This window comes from Ursus americanus, chromosome 9 (genome assembly GCF_024610735.1).
Source record: "Ursus americanus isolate L20-20 chromosome 9, mUrsAme1.1.p, whole genome shotgun sequence".
NCBI classification, from domain to species: domain Eukaryota; kingdom Metazoa; phylum Chordata; class Mammalia; order Carnivora; family Ursidae; genus Ursus; species Ursus americanus.
In genome coordinates this window covers 63,680,512-63,693,797 of record NC_142135.1, presented here as the reverse complement: position 1 = coordinate 63,693,797, position 13,286 = coordinate 63,680,512, and the positions used below count along the sequence as shown (strand labels likewise).

At 35.7% G+C, this 13,286-nt stretch overlaps 1 protein-coding gene across 1 annotated transcript in view; it reads left to right on the top strand.

Annotated features, from left to right (window-relative positions):
- The first annotated feature begins 836 nt into the window (after positions 1-836).
- Positions 837-13,286, top strand: part of DNAJC5B (DnaJ heat shock protein family (Hsp40) member C5 beta) — a 57,376-nt gene continuing 44,926 nt past the window's right edge. The window contains exon 1 of the mRNA XM_045789149.2: positions 837-958. Within this exon, the coding sequence (XP_045645105.1) occupies positions 840-958 (119 nt within the window). The 5' untranslated portion in view covers positions 837-839. The remainder of the gene's footprint in view (positions 959-13,286) is intronic.

The following is a 13,286-nucleotide window of genomic DNA, read 5'->3' as shown; positions in this document are numbered from 1 at the left end:
AGTTATCTTTTTCTTTGAATCCATTATGTCCTGGGCATAGTATATACATTATTTCTAAATCCTTAAAATATCCTTGTGGTGTGGGTTTTATTATCCTTTTATTATAAATGAAGACCTTAAGGCTTAGAGAGTTTGAGTGGTGGATGCAGGAATGCCCCGACGTATGCTTGCTTCTCTTTGCCTACCCTAGAGCCAGAGCATAGCAGGCAGATGGGATCTGGGTCTTAGGGATAGCCCAATCCCTTCTGGAGAGACCACAGGGAAAGGATCTATCTCAGGTACAAAACCCATGAGCACTGTGGGGGACTTTGGCACCCTACAACTGCAGAGAAATTCTAACCTGGCTCCCAGATGATTTTTTCCACTTCAAGAAGTTGTCCTTTATTTCTTTTTAAAACTCTTGCTCTAACAAGGGCTAGGCCAATAGAATCAAAGTAAAATGGAAGATTATTTCCACTGCTAGCTAAATTTGGAAAATAGTAAAGGAACTGTTAAAATTCTGGCAAAAAAGAATCTACATATTCTGACCTGTGAGGATTTATTTTCAACAATTCTGAATTAGCTGGGTATTTAGATAACATTTCACTTCTATTTAACCATGTGGACAAAGCCATATTCCATTTATGTGACTGCCTGTAGCCTTTAACACCCTGACTTGAAGCTCTGCTTTTGGTTCTCCTAACCCTTTTCTCTTCTCTTTTTGTGCCAGCACAAAAATGTACTTCAGATTGTCATTTTACAAAAGGTTAAAGATAAACTGTCTTTCTCTTTAGAGACTAGGAGCCAGTATGCATAACCTTCATGGCTATTTCCCCTCTTTGCTTTTGCAGCCTGAGAAAATGGCATGTAACATAACTAACCAAAGACAGCGGACTTTGTCTACATCTGGAGAAGCTCTATATGAAATTCTTGGTCTGCAAAAGGGAGCATCAAATGAAGAAATTAAGAAAACCTACAGGTACAGAGAAAGCTCAATGATGACATTCTTGTATTACTAGTGATAGTTATTTTGTGATAGGCAAGTGCCCCCAATTAAAGACATAAACTTCATGCCAAGACCAAGTAATCAGAGTTTTGAACCTCGCGTTTCCTGTTCTACAACATAGGCAGTTAGGAATAGACAAGTATGACACTTTTTAAAAGAATGCTCTCATGATTTTGGGCCTTACGAAAAGGAAGCATGTTTTCTAGGCCTGTAGTGTCAGAGAAAGAAAGACAGAAATCACTGAGAATGACCAGGAGTTTTAATTTACCTTCAGTGATGTAGCATCATGGAATCTGGTAGAGGGATTTAAAAAAGGGGGGAGGAGTTTGTCACAATTGCTATATTATACGCCATGACTTTCAAGTCTTCAATTTTGATTTTTCATATCTGATCTACTTTCAAGTTAGCTATTTTTGGGAAAAACTCAAATACCTTTTTCTTTAGAGCTCCAAGGAATCAAAAAAAATATTGAGCAGAAAATAACTTACTTATTGTAGAAAATCTGGAAATTGCTCAAAATGAAGACAGTAACATTTATCCATAATTCTATCTCCAGCAGTAATTATTGATATTTTGTTTTCTTCTAGTCTTTTTTTCTGTCTAGATAAGACATTTTAAAATCAAATTGGATTCATCGCTACCCTCTATCTTTTTAATGAGGTTCTATCATGAAAATATCTTGGTATTAATATTGATTTTTTTATGACTATAGCTTATGGCTATTCTGAAATATAATCACTTTATGAGCTATTTTGAAGTTTAAGTTCTTTTCATTTTCCTCTATACTTAATATTCCTATATGCAAATCATGATGCATGTTTCCAAGTATTTCATTATTTTCTTTTTAAAGATTATTTATTTATTTAGAGTGTGCGAGTAGGAGTGGGGGGAGGAGCTGAGGGAGAGGGAGAGTGAGAATCCCAAGTAGACTTCCTGCCGACTGCAGAGCCCCGCACAGGGTATCTCACAACCCTGAGATCATGACCTAAGCCAAAATCAAAAGTTGGGACATTCAACTGACTGAGCCACCCAGGAGCCCCTCATTTCCTCACTGAGGAATAAAGCTGTGCCTTTACAGGAAAAATTAATCAAAGTATAAATGAAACTTTCAGTTTTTAATTGTTTACTTCTTGATTTGACCTTGAATTAGGTTTTTAAAACTTACAGTCTATGTATATTTTTGACATATGGCAGTTTAGAATTAAGAAGACAAATTTGTTAGTAATCTCCTTTATGGATTTTGTTTTACCTGTCATGTTTAAAAAGCTACTCTTGATTCCAGTATTATAAAAATATTAACCCATGTCTTCTTCCAGTACATTTATAACTTATTTTTATATTAAATCTTTGATTCATTTGGAGTTTATTTTGACATAAGGAATAAAGGAAGGATTCTAGATTTATTCTTTCCCAAATCACTAGCCCACAAATATTTATTGATGTCCCCATTTCTATCTACTGATGGGAAATTCTTTGGCTTTGAATTGGAACCTTCACCAAGTGATAAACCGTGGGACCTGAAATGCCTTCAAGAAGCATGTGAAGAATAACTGGCAGAGGTGAAAATTGCCATCTGGATCCAAATAGTTCTGTGAAAATGGTCAAGGAGCTTGATCCAAAGTCACTATCAGTCTTTTAGTTTATATTTCACTTCAGGTGTTGGGGACAGAAAGTCTTTGCTGTTTCAATGCTCCCCAGAGTTATTTAGGAGTGTGCCTGGGAACTGTTCAACTTCCTGTGGGTAGATACCCTTGGCTGAAAGTTACTAAACCTGACTCTTAACGCTTCAGGCTGAGACACTGTGCTGAAAATGGGATTTTGGAATCAAAGCAATTGCACTGCAAGCTTATTACTTATAAAGATGCTCCCCGAAATGAGACAAAAAGTAGTATTTACCTTGTAAGCTTTAAAACCCACTTTACTTTACAAATGTGACTTTTAATTGCCTCAATTAATTTTGTAAGCTAAAATTTCAGGTCATATCCTAATTAAGGTGCTAATTATGCTGAGTTGTTTGCAAGTTTAATAATTACAACCTAAAATCTTTTCATGTAATCAGTGTCTTCCTATTAATTTTGTTTTAATGTCATACAAATATCATTTTTTTCAGCTGATTAGGGTGCTAGTATGCTGCCAAAAGCATCTACTTCTATCTAAATTACACATTTGTATTCTGCAAGTTATTCAAAATGTATGAGCAGGCTGAAAATCCACTGAGAACATTATTCTTATATTCAGAGATCAGTGAAATTTAATAAAACTACAAACTGTTGAATCCATACTCTGCTTGATCGATGTTGCAATCCTTGGTTGTGTTCTTGAAAACAAGGCTGAATTAGATGTTTTTCTTCTCTTACATTTTATTTTTATTTTTGAACAGATAATATATTCACCTGATTAAAATGAGAACACGCAAACACATATACAAAAAATAAGTTTCCCTCCTGCCTCATATTCCCCAGATTCCCTCTTCAGGGAAGGCAATTCTTTGTGTACCTTCTAGAGAGATTTTAGGCCTATATAAGCTTATATAGAGACCTTCTGATCTGACCAAATGGTGCAGACTTGTTTCTCTCTGCTCCTTCCTGTCAAGCATGACTAAAAGCCTTGTAAATAACACAAGAGACAACTTAAGAAGAACCCTAAAATGTAGAACGAGGAAGATGAATTAGTTAGGGACCAGAGGACCAAGGGAACAACACAGTGGCAGGGCACGTTAGGATTCTCCATCCAAGAGAATGTAACCCAGGTCCAGCCTTTCCTGACACCCAATCTAGCAAGAGAAGGCAGCCAGATAGCTTTATTCTTCCTCCGAACCAAGCAAGAGTCCTGCCAACTACTCTAGACAAGCCCAGAAGAAATAGCAGGGAGAACCAACCGAATGTTCCCCTAACAGTAACCTATCAGAGAACTTTCCCACCAGTCTGAGACTTCCCTCTCCCACCCAGAGACTCCACCTGACAGGGGAGATTAGCAAGTAGGATTCTTCCACAACAAACACCCAGCTTCAGAAAGTCCTTTATTTCTCTGCAGCCTGGAGATTCCCTTCCTCCACATAATGGCACCAAGCCACTCAGCCTGGGAAGTTCCTTTCACTTTCTCAGCTAGTACCAACAAGTACCAGTGGGGCCTCAGAGGCAGGAGACAAAAGAAGACAAACATAGTACCATCAAGGCTCTGAAAATTAGACTGTCATTGGAGCCACAGCCCACAAAAGTAGGCTATGACCAACATGCTTAATCTAAACAGAGTAGATGCCTCTTAAAATAAAAAATTTAAGTAGGACCTAGAGTCTCCTAACATAATAGCCAAAATGTCCAGATACAATTAAAATCACTTTATACAAAAAAACAAAAAACAAGAAAATTGCAACTTGAATGAGAAATCCATGCCCAGACACATCATAATTATACTTCTGAAAACTAAAGACAAAGAAAATATCTTGAAAGCAGCCAGAGAGAAACAAGACATTATCTATAGAGGGATACCAATTCAAAAGAAAACAGATTTCTCATCTGAAACAACAGAGGCCAGAAGAAGAAGCACACCATTTTCAAGAAAGAAAAGAATGAAAATTACTGTCAATTGCAAATTCTATACCTGATGAAACTATACCTAGAGAATTAAGGGGAAATAAAAAAAATCCCACATGAAGGAAAACTGAAAGATTTTGTCACTTAGCCAGATTTACTCTTAAAGAATGGCTAAAGGACATACTACAAAAGAAATAATAAAGGAAGGAATCTTGCATCATTAGGAAGGAAGGAAGGAAGGAAGGAAGGAAAGAAGGAAGGAAGGAAGGAAGGAAGGAAGGAAAGAAGGAAGGAAGGAAGGAAGGACAATGGAAAATGCAGAAATATGCATAAATACAACATACTATCATCTTCATGAATTTTCTAAATTATATATGACAATTGGCACAAAAATTCTAACAGCATCTGATACTTGAGACAACGATATTTTAAAGTGGGGAGGACAAGAACACCTAAATGAAAAATTTCTGTACTTAGATTGGTAAAACACTGATATCAGTAACTGTGATAAATTATATATACATACTCAACCACTAAGAAAACTATACAAAGTAACACACTCCAAAAACTACAATTAGGCTCTTTAGTCCTGGGAGATTTATGGGAGGCCCTAGCTACCAAACTTCCAAGTATACCATGATGCACCCAAACTCCTAGCCCTGAACAGTAGACTGTGACGGCTCAAAGATGAATGCATCCCAATCATAGCCCTACAACAAAGCTACCTGATTCTATGTCCTCCTTGGTAACTTGAATTAGGCAAATATAGTTCACCAAGCAATTTAGGTGTGTCTTCTTTTCTTGATACTGACAGGCACATAAAAATCCTTCACTCCAAACCCAGTAGATTGTTGATCTATACCTCATACTGCTGCCTAATTATAATGAAGCCAGGAAGGCTGTTCAGGGCATGTAGTAGGTCTAGAGTGTCTTAGAATCCTAATGGCTTTATAACAACAAGTCTAGTTCATTATTCAACAAATATTTATTGAGTACTGTTTTGGGCACTGAGAAAATTGCATTGAACAAGAGATGAAATCCCTACATTCCTGAAGTCTATATTCTGGGCTGGGGGAGCAGAGAGGCTTAATAATAAATAAAATATACAGTCTATCAGATATTGGTAAGTGCTGTGGAGAAAACCAAAGCAGGTAGGAGGTTAGGGAGCGCTAGGTGCTAGAAGTTACATATTCTCTTTAAGGTGCTCCATGTTGATTTTAACACTAAAATCCCTCAGTTGCAGTGAATTTTTTAAGTATAAAGTAGCAGCATTTAAGAGTAGAGGGTATGAAGTCAGAAAGACCTGGATTCAAACCTCTTCTCTTAGCCTCATTTTCTTCATAAGTAAAATGCAGAAAACAGTAGTGACTTCAGAGGGTTGCTAAGGATTGAAAGAAGTGATACATGTAAAGTGTTTAGCCAAGTTCTGGGACACAGTTACTGGGTACCACAAAGAATACATATGGCATCAGAGAAAGAGGCCTATAGAATGGCACTCTTCAAAGCTGGCTGGGGCATGGATGTAAGAAGACTCTCCAAGAAATGTGTGTGTGTATGCATGCCTGCACATGTATGTGTGAGAGTGAGCATGTGTGTATGTGTGACTGTGTGTGTAGATTTTGTGACATTTAAATTCTGTTGAATACATTTAAAAGAGTGTTACAACTGTTTTATTTTAACATGCCAATGTCTGTAATATGTTGAAAATTATACCCTTGGCATCTGTCTTATCTTACAAAAAAATTAGATATCAAGTTAAAAATGCTGAGAGGACAATTTCTCAAAGTTATTTTAAGGAGCATATAAGCAAAAAATTAGAATCTAGGGGCACCTGGGTGGCTCAGTCATTAAGTGTCTGCCTTTGGCTCAGGTCATGATCCCAGGGTCCTGGGATCGAGCCCTGCATTGGGCTCCCTGCTCAGCAGGAAACCTGCTCCTCCCTCTCCCACTCCCCCTGTTGTGTTCCCTTTCTCGCTGTGTTTCTGTCAAATAAATAAAACCTTTAAAAAAAAATTAGAATCTAACAGGGATGGAGGGAAAAAGAGAGAGAAGGAAACCTAAACATCATACCCAAAATGATCACAAGGAGCCATTTAGGTTGATTTGGGAGAGAAGGCCTGTGGGGGCCTTCCCTACAGCCCTTTATATGTTCCATAACTCATTGTGCTGTTCAATCAGAGCATGAAATCCTCACAGCTTGTAATTCACTCTTCTTTTCTGCCTTTCCCATTCCATCACTTCCCTCAGGGCAGGCATTATGCTTTGTCTTCCACTGCACCTCCATTCGTCCTGGCTAATATTTACCAAATTCAAAAATGTATTGGTCAACAAATAGGTTTTGCCTGTGGGTATATGTCTGTTTCTCCATACTTACATTCTCAGCTTCTTCAGGACATTTTCTCAAATATTTGGTCACTTAGCTAAACAGGGACTCATTCACTGACCCAGGAAAGAGAGGGACAGCTCCGCAAGGAAAGACCATAGTTTCAGATTGGGACACGGTGCATTTTTTATGGCTGTGAGACCTTCAAATAAAATGCAGTTAGGGGATAAGGAAGGGAAAACTCTGAGAAAATACAGCCAGTTATGTAATATAGAAAATGTGAGTATCAAGTATTCAAAATCTCATATGCAACTTAAATGTTAGTTTTTATTTACACTGATGTGTAAATTTTTGAATTAGCTAGAAACAAAATTAAGATGCCAAAAGGGAAGCCAACTGGTTTTCCTAGTATTTTGGGTACAAGAACCTAACAAAATGTTGGCCTACTAGATGAGAAATGAGACAAAGATCTAGCCGGCCCTTAGATCCTCAGAAAACCACAAAATCAGAGTGAACTAGTTTTGTACATTAGCAGCTTGGTTTCTGTGCCTCATGAATGAGCTTGTTGATGAGGTACTAAATATCCTGGTTCACAGGGCATCAGGGACTCGATTTTTCTATTTCATTCAATTTTACATGGAACTTTCTGGAAATCATCCTCCATCTCTGAAGAGGTGAGTTTGCTCATAGTAGACCATCATGAGGCAAATGCTATTTTCACAAGAAGCCGGAAAGAGTGTCATTTCCATAGCGATCTGTGGCAACCCCAATCTGTGGTGCTTTTACCCATCTTTATTAGCAATTATAGGTCATAACAGAGGCTGCTTATGAATAAAGTGTAAATGTCAGGGGAATGCATAGCTAATAGAAGAATTGTAAATATTTACAAGGCAAAGTGATGATTCAAGCTCACAAGATAAATTGAAATTAATCTCTATCAGTACTAATTTGTTTCCTGAATTCTAAAACCTTCCACTAAAAAGAAGAGTATATGAGGCTATGTCAGGGTTATCTTTCAGGTCAGTGGCATAACCTCCCTTGTCCCATGGCAAATCTACTTGTTCCTCTTAGTTCTTCACACAACTTCATTTGTTCCAGGGCACTAGAATAATTATGATCAATGACTTTTTTTTCCCCACTCACTCATTCACTCAATGCCTATTTAGTTTTGGATACTTATTTATATTATACTGTGAGAAATGAATATATGTATCTATCTATGTATATACATGTAATTTGTACCACTTAAAGAGCTCACCTTATAAAGAGTTAGACTTAGTTAAGGTTGAAAGATACATACAGAAAGACAAGCAAAATAAGGGAGATAGTGGTGAGTGGAATAGATTGACTTAAGCATAGAATTCATATTCATCATTTACATGAAAGTGAATATGTCATTCCATCACTCATTCCTGTCCTAGGAACTATGCTAGTTTCTATAAAGAAATCAGTTCTGACATTATCTGGGAATCTAGAAGCTACTTAACCTTCCCACAGCTGTACACACACTCAGGAAAGACCTGAGAAAGCCCTAAGTTCTCAATTCTGGCTGACCTTGTATATCTGTGCAACAGGAAGTAAAGGCTAAGGCAGAGTTGTAAACTGCCTGGCTTTGCATTGAAGATGTATCCTAACACACATACAAAGCCCACCTGTGAAGGCTGGGAGATTTTTTTGGTTCTAGGTGTGTAAGAAAATCTCTGTCTAATCTTTAACTAATGTTAAGCTAATGGAACAGAGACTTCAGTGGTCACACACGACTAAGAATACAGATGTTACAAAATTAGGACAGAAAAGTCACTGAATAAACAATTACAACAAACAACAATCAAAAATCACAGGGACAGGGGAGAGTCTAATTTGTAAAGCTGCCAAATTATAATATTCAAAATGTCCAGTTTTCAAAAAAATATATAAGGCATGCAAAGAAACAAGAAAGTAAGATCTATATTGGGGAGAGGAGGAATCTATAGAAACTGTCCTTGAGAATGCTTCAATTTGGACATGCTAGACAAAGACTTTAAATAAGCTAAGTACATTTAAAGGCTAAGGGAAACCATGTCTAAAGAACTGATGGGAAAGTTGAGAATGATACCTCACTAAATACAGAATATCAATTAAAAAATGAATTTATATAAAGGAACCAAAATAGAAATTCTGGAGTTGAAAAGTATAATAACTGAAATGAAAAATTTACTGGAGGAGTTCAATAGGCAATTTGAACAGGCAAAAGAAAGAATCAGTGAAATTGAAGATAGGTCAATTAAGATTATATGGTCTGAGTAACAGAAAAATAAAAGAATGAAGAAAAATAAACAGAGCCCAAGAGACCTGAGTATACAATCATATATATAAAACAGGAGTCTCAGAGAACAGAAAGAGAAAGGGGCAGAAAGAATATCTGATGAAATAATGGCTGAAAACTTTCCAGTGTAATGAGAAATATTAATCTACACATCCAAGAAGTTCCATGAACTCCAAGTAGAATAAACTCATGAAAATCTTCACTGAGATACATCATAATTAACTGTTCAAAGTTAAAGAGTATATTGCAAGTGGCAAGAGAGAAGGGATTCATCATGTATAAGGGAGCCTCAATAAGATTAACAACTGATTTCTCATTAGAAATCATGAGTCCAGAAGGCAATGGGATGATATAGTCAAAGCACTGAAAGAAAAAATGTCAACCAAAAATTCTATATGTAGCAAAATTATGTATCTAAAATGAAGGAGATATTCATTTATTTCTAGATAAATGAGTAACTGAATCATTGGACAACCTTTCCTATAAGAAATGCCAAAAGGAATCCTTCAGAGGGAAATGAGCATTAGACCACAATTTGAATCCACAAGAAAAATTAGAGAATACCAGTAAAAGTAACTTCACACATAAATATGTTTGTAGATCCTCTTTTTTGCTATCTGATTTAAAAGACAACTGCATAAAGCAATAGTTATATATCTATGTTGAATGGCACATAATGTCTTAGGATGTAATTTGCAGCAATAGCAGCATTAATGGGGAGGTGGAACTATACAGAAGTTTTTGTACACTTTTGACAGCACGTTCTATTAATGTGAACTAGATATTTAAAATTTAAGATGTTAATTCCAATCCCAAGGGTAACCACATACACACAAAAAGCCTTAAAAATATATAAAAGAAATGATACAGGAATTATTCATTCCTAGTAATGGAGAGAAGCTAGTAATAGTAATAGGAGAATCAAACAAAAAAGATATAAGAATACAAATAGAAGGGTGCCTGGGTGGCTCAGTCAGTTAAGCATTGAACTCTTGATTTCGGCTTAGGTCTTGATCTCAGGGTCGTGAGTTAAAGCCCTGCACTGGGATCCATGCTGGACATGGAGCCTACTTAAAAAAAAAAAAAAATAGAAAAATGGCAAAAGTCCTTCCTTATCAGGAATTACTTTAAATATAAATGGATTAACTCTCAAACTAAAAGACAGAGATTGGCAAGTGGATTTTTAAAAAATGATCCAATTCTAAGCTGTCTCTAAAAACACCTTAGATTCAAAGACAAGCAGGATGAAAGTGAACGTATGGAAAAAAATATTATATGGAAGTAGTAATTCAAAGAGAGCTGGAGTGGCTATACTAGTATCAGACAAAATAAACTTTAAGATAGTTATCAGAAACAAAAAAGGACATTTATTATTTTTTAAGTCGATCCTTGAAGAATATATAACAATTAGAAACATATATGTGCCTAACAACAGAGCCCCAAAATAAGTGCAGAAAAAAACTGATGGAATTGAAGGGAGGGACAGATGGTTCAACAGTAGTAATTGGAAACTTCAATACCTCATTTTCAATAGTGAACAGAACAACTAGACATAAGATCAACAGGGAAACAGACTTGTACAATACCATAAACCAACTAGAACTACTGGACATCTATAGAGCAGTCTACTCATTAACACAAGTGCATATGGAACATTCTCCATGTTAAACCATAAGTTTGGCCACAAAACAAGTATCAGTAAATTCGGAAACATTTAAATCAAACAAGTATATTCTCTGGCTACAATGGAATGAAATTTCAAACCAATAACAAAAGGAAATTTGGAAAATTCAGAAACACGTAGAAATGAAACAACACACTCTTAAATAACTAATGCACCAAAAAAGAAATCACAATGGAAATTGGAAAATACTTTGAGATCAATGAAAGCAAAAACACACCATACCAAAACTTACGGGATGCAGTGAAAGTAATTTTCAGAAGGGAATTTAGAATGGCAAATGCCTACATTAAAAAGGAAGAAAGATCTCAAATAACCTAAACTTCCACTTTAAGAAATTAGAAAAAGACTCACAAACTAGACCAAAAGCATGAGGGAAAAAAGAATAGTGAAGATTAGAGTGAAAATAAATGAAATAGAGAATAAAAGAATAAGAAAATCCACAAAACCAAAAGCTGATTATTTGAAAACACCAACAAGACTGACAAATTTTTACCTAAACTGACCAAGAAAGAGAGAAAACTCAAATTACTAAAATAAGGAATAAAAGCACAGGGACATTACAACTGACCTTACAAGAAAAACAAATTATAAAAGAAAACTATGAACAGTTGCTTACTAATAAAATTAGACAACCTAGATAAAATGAGCAAATTCTTTGAAACACACAAACTAACAAATTCACTCAAGAAGAAATAGGAAATCTAAGTAGATCTATAAAATGTAAAGATTGAGTCCATATTAAAAAAAAAAAAATCCAACAATGAAAAGTCCCGTTTGGGATGGCTTCACTGGTGAATTCTACCAAGGAGGAGAAGGTGGAAAAATAACAGTAATCCTTTCCCAAGTTCTTCAAAAAAAGTAGGGGAGAGGACACGCCCTAACTTCTTCTATAAAGCTAGGGTTACCCTGATATTAAAGTTAAAGACATCACCAGAAAACTACAGGACAATTAATCTTATGAATATGGATGAAGAAATCCTCAACAAAATACTAGCAAACTGAATTCAACAACATATTAAAAAGATGATACACCATGACAAGTATCATTTATTCTAAGAATATAAAGTTGGGTCAATATATGCAAATCAATGTATTTTACCATATTAATAGAATAGAGACTGGGGCATCTGGGGGGCTCAGTCCATTAAGCATCTGACTCCTGATTTCAGCTCAGGTCAAGATATCAGCGTCCTGGGATTCAGCCCCACATCAGGCTACATGATCGGTGGGGAGTCTATTGGAGATTCTCTCTCTCCCTCTCCATTTGCCCCTCCCCCTGCTCTCTCCCTTTCTCCTTAAATAAATATTTAAAAAAAAAAGAATCGAGAAAAAAATGGCATATTCATCTTGATAGATGCAGAAAAGCCTTTCAACAAAACCCAATACCCCTTCATGATAAAAGTACTCAACAAACTAGCAATAGAAGGGAATTTTCTCAATTTGGTAAGGGGCATTTATAAAAAACCCATAGCTATCATCATATTTAAGAGTTAAAGACTGAAAAATTTCCCCCTAAGATCTGGACCAAGACAGGAATGTCTTCTCTCACTACTTCCTTCAACGGTGTACTGGAATTTATACTAAGGCAATTCAGCAAGAATAAAAAACAAAAGGAGTCCAGATAGGAAAGAAAGAAAACCATCTCTATTCACAGATCATGATCTTATACATAGAAAAACATACTGAATACATAACCAGTGTGCACATACACACACAATTAGAGCTAACAAATGAGTTCAGCAAAGTGTTAGGATTTAAGTTCAGTATACAAAAATCTATATGCTAGCACAATCCAAAAATAAAATTGAGAAAAGAATTCTATTCACAATAACATCTAAAAGAATAAAAAACTTAGCGAAAAAATTAACCAAGGAAGTAAAAGACTTAACACTGAAAACTACAAAACATCGTTGAAAGAAATTAAAGGCCGAAATACATGGAAAGATATCCCACGTTCACAGATTGTAAGACTAAATATTATTAAGATGAATCTACATACTTGATGCAATTTTATCAAAATTTCAACTACCTTTTTTGCAGGATTGGATAAGCTGATCCTAAAATTCATGTGGAAATGAAATGCAAAGAACCCAGAATAACAAAACAGAATCTTGAAAAATATGGATAAAGTTGCAGGACTCAATACTTCCTGATTTCAAAACTTATTACAAAGTTGCAGTAATCAAAACAGTGTGGTACTGGCATAAAGACAGAAACATAAATCAATGGAATAGAATTAAAAGTTCAGAAATTAACCCATACATCTATAGTCAAGTGAATCTCACTAAGTATGCCAAAACCATTCAATGAGAAAAAGAAAAATCTTTTCAACAAATAGTGCTGGGACAACAGGATATCTATATGCAAAAGAATGAATTTGATCTTCTACCCCAAACCTTATACGAAATTTACTCAAAATGCATCAAAGACCTAAAACTACAAAAATCAGAAGGAAA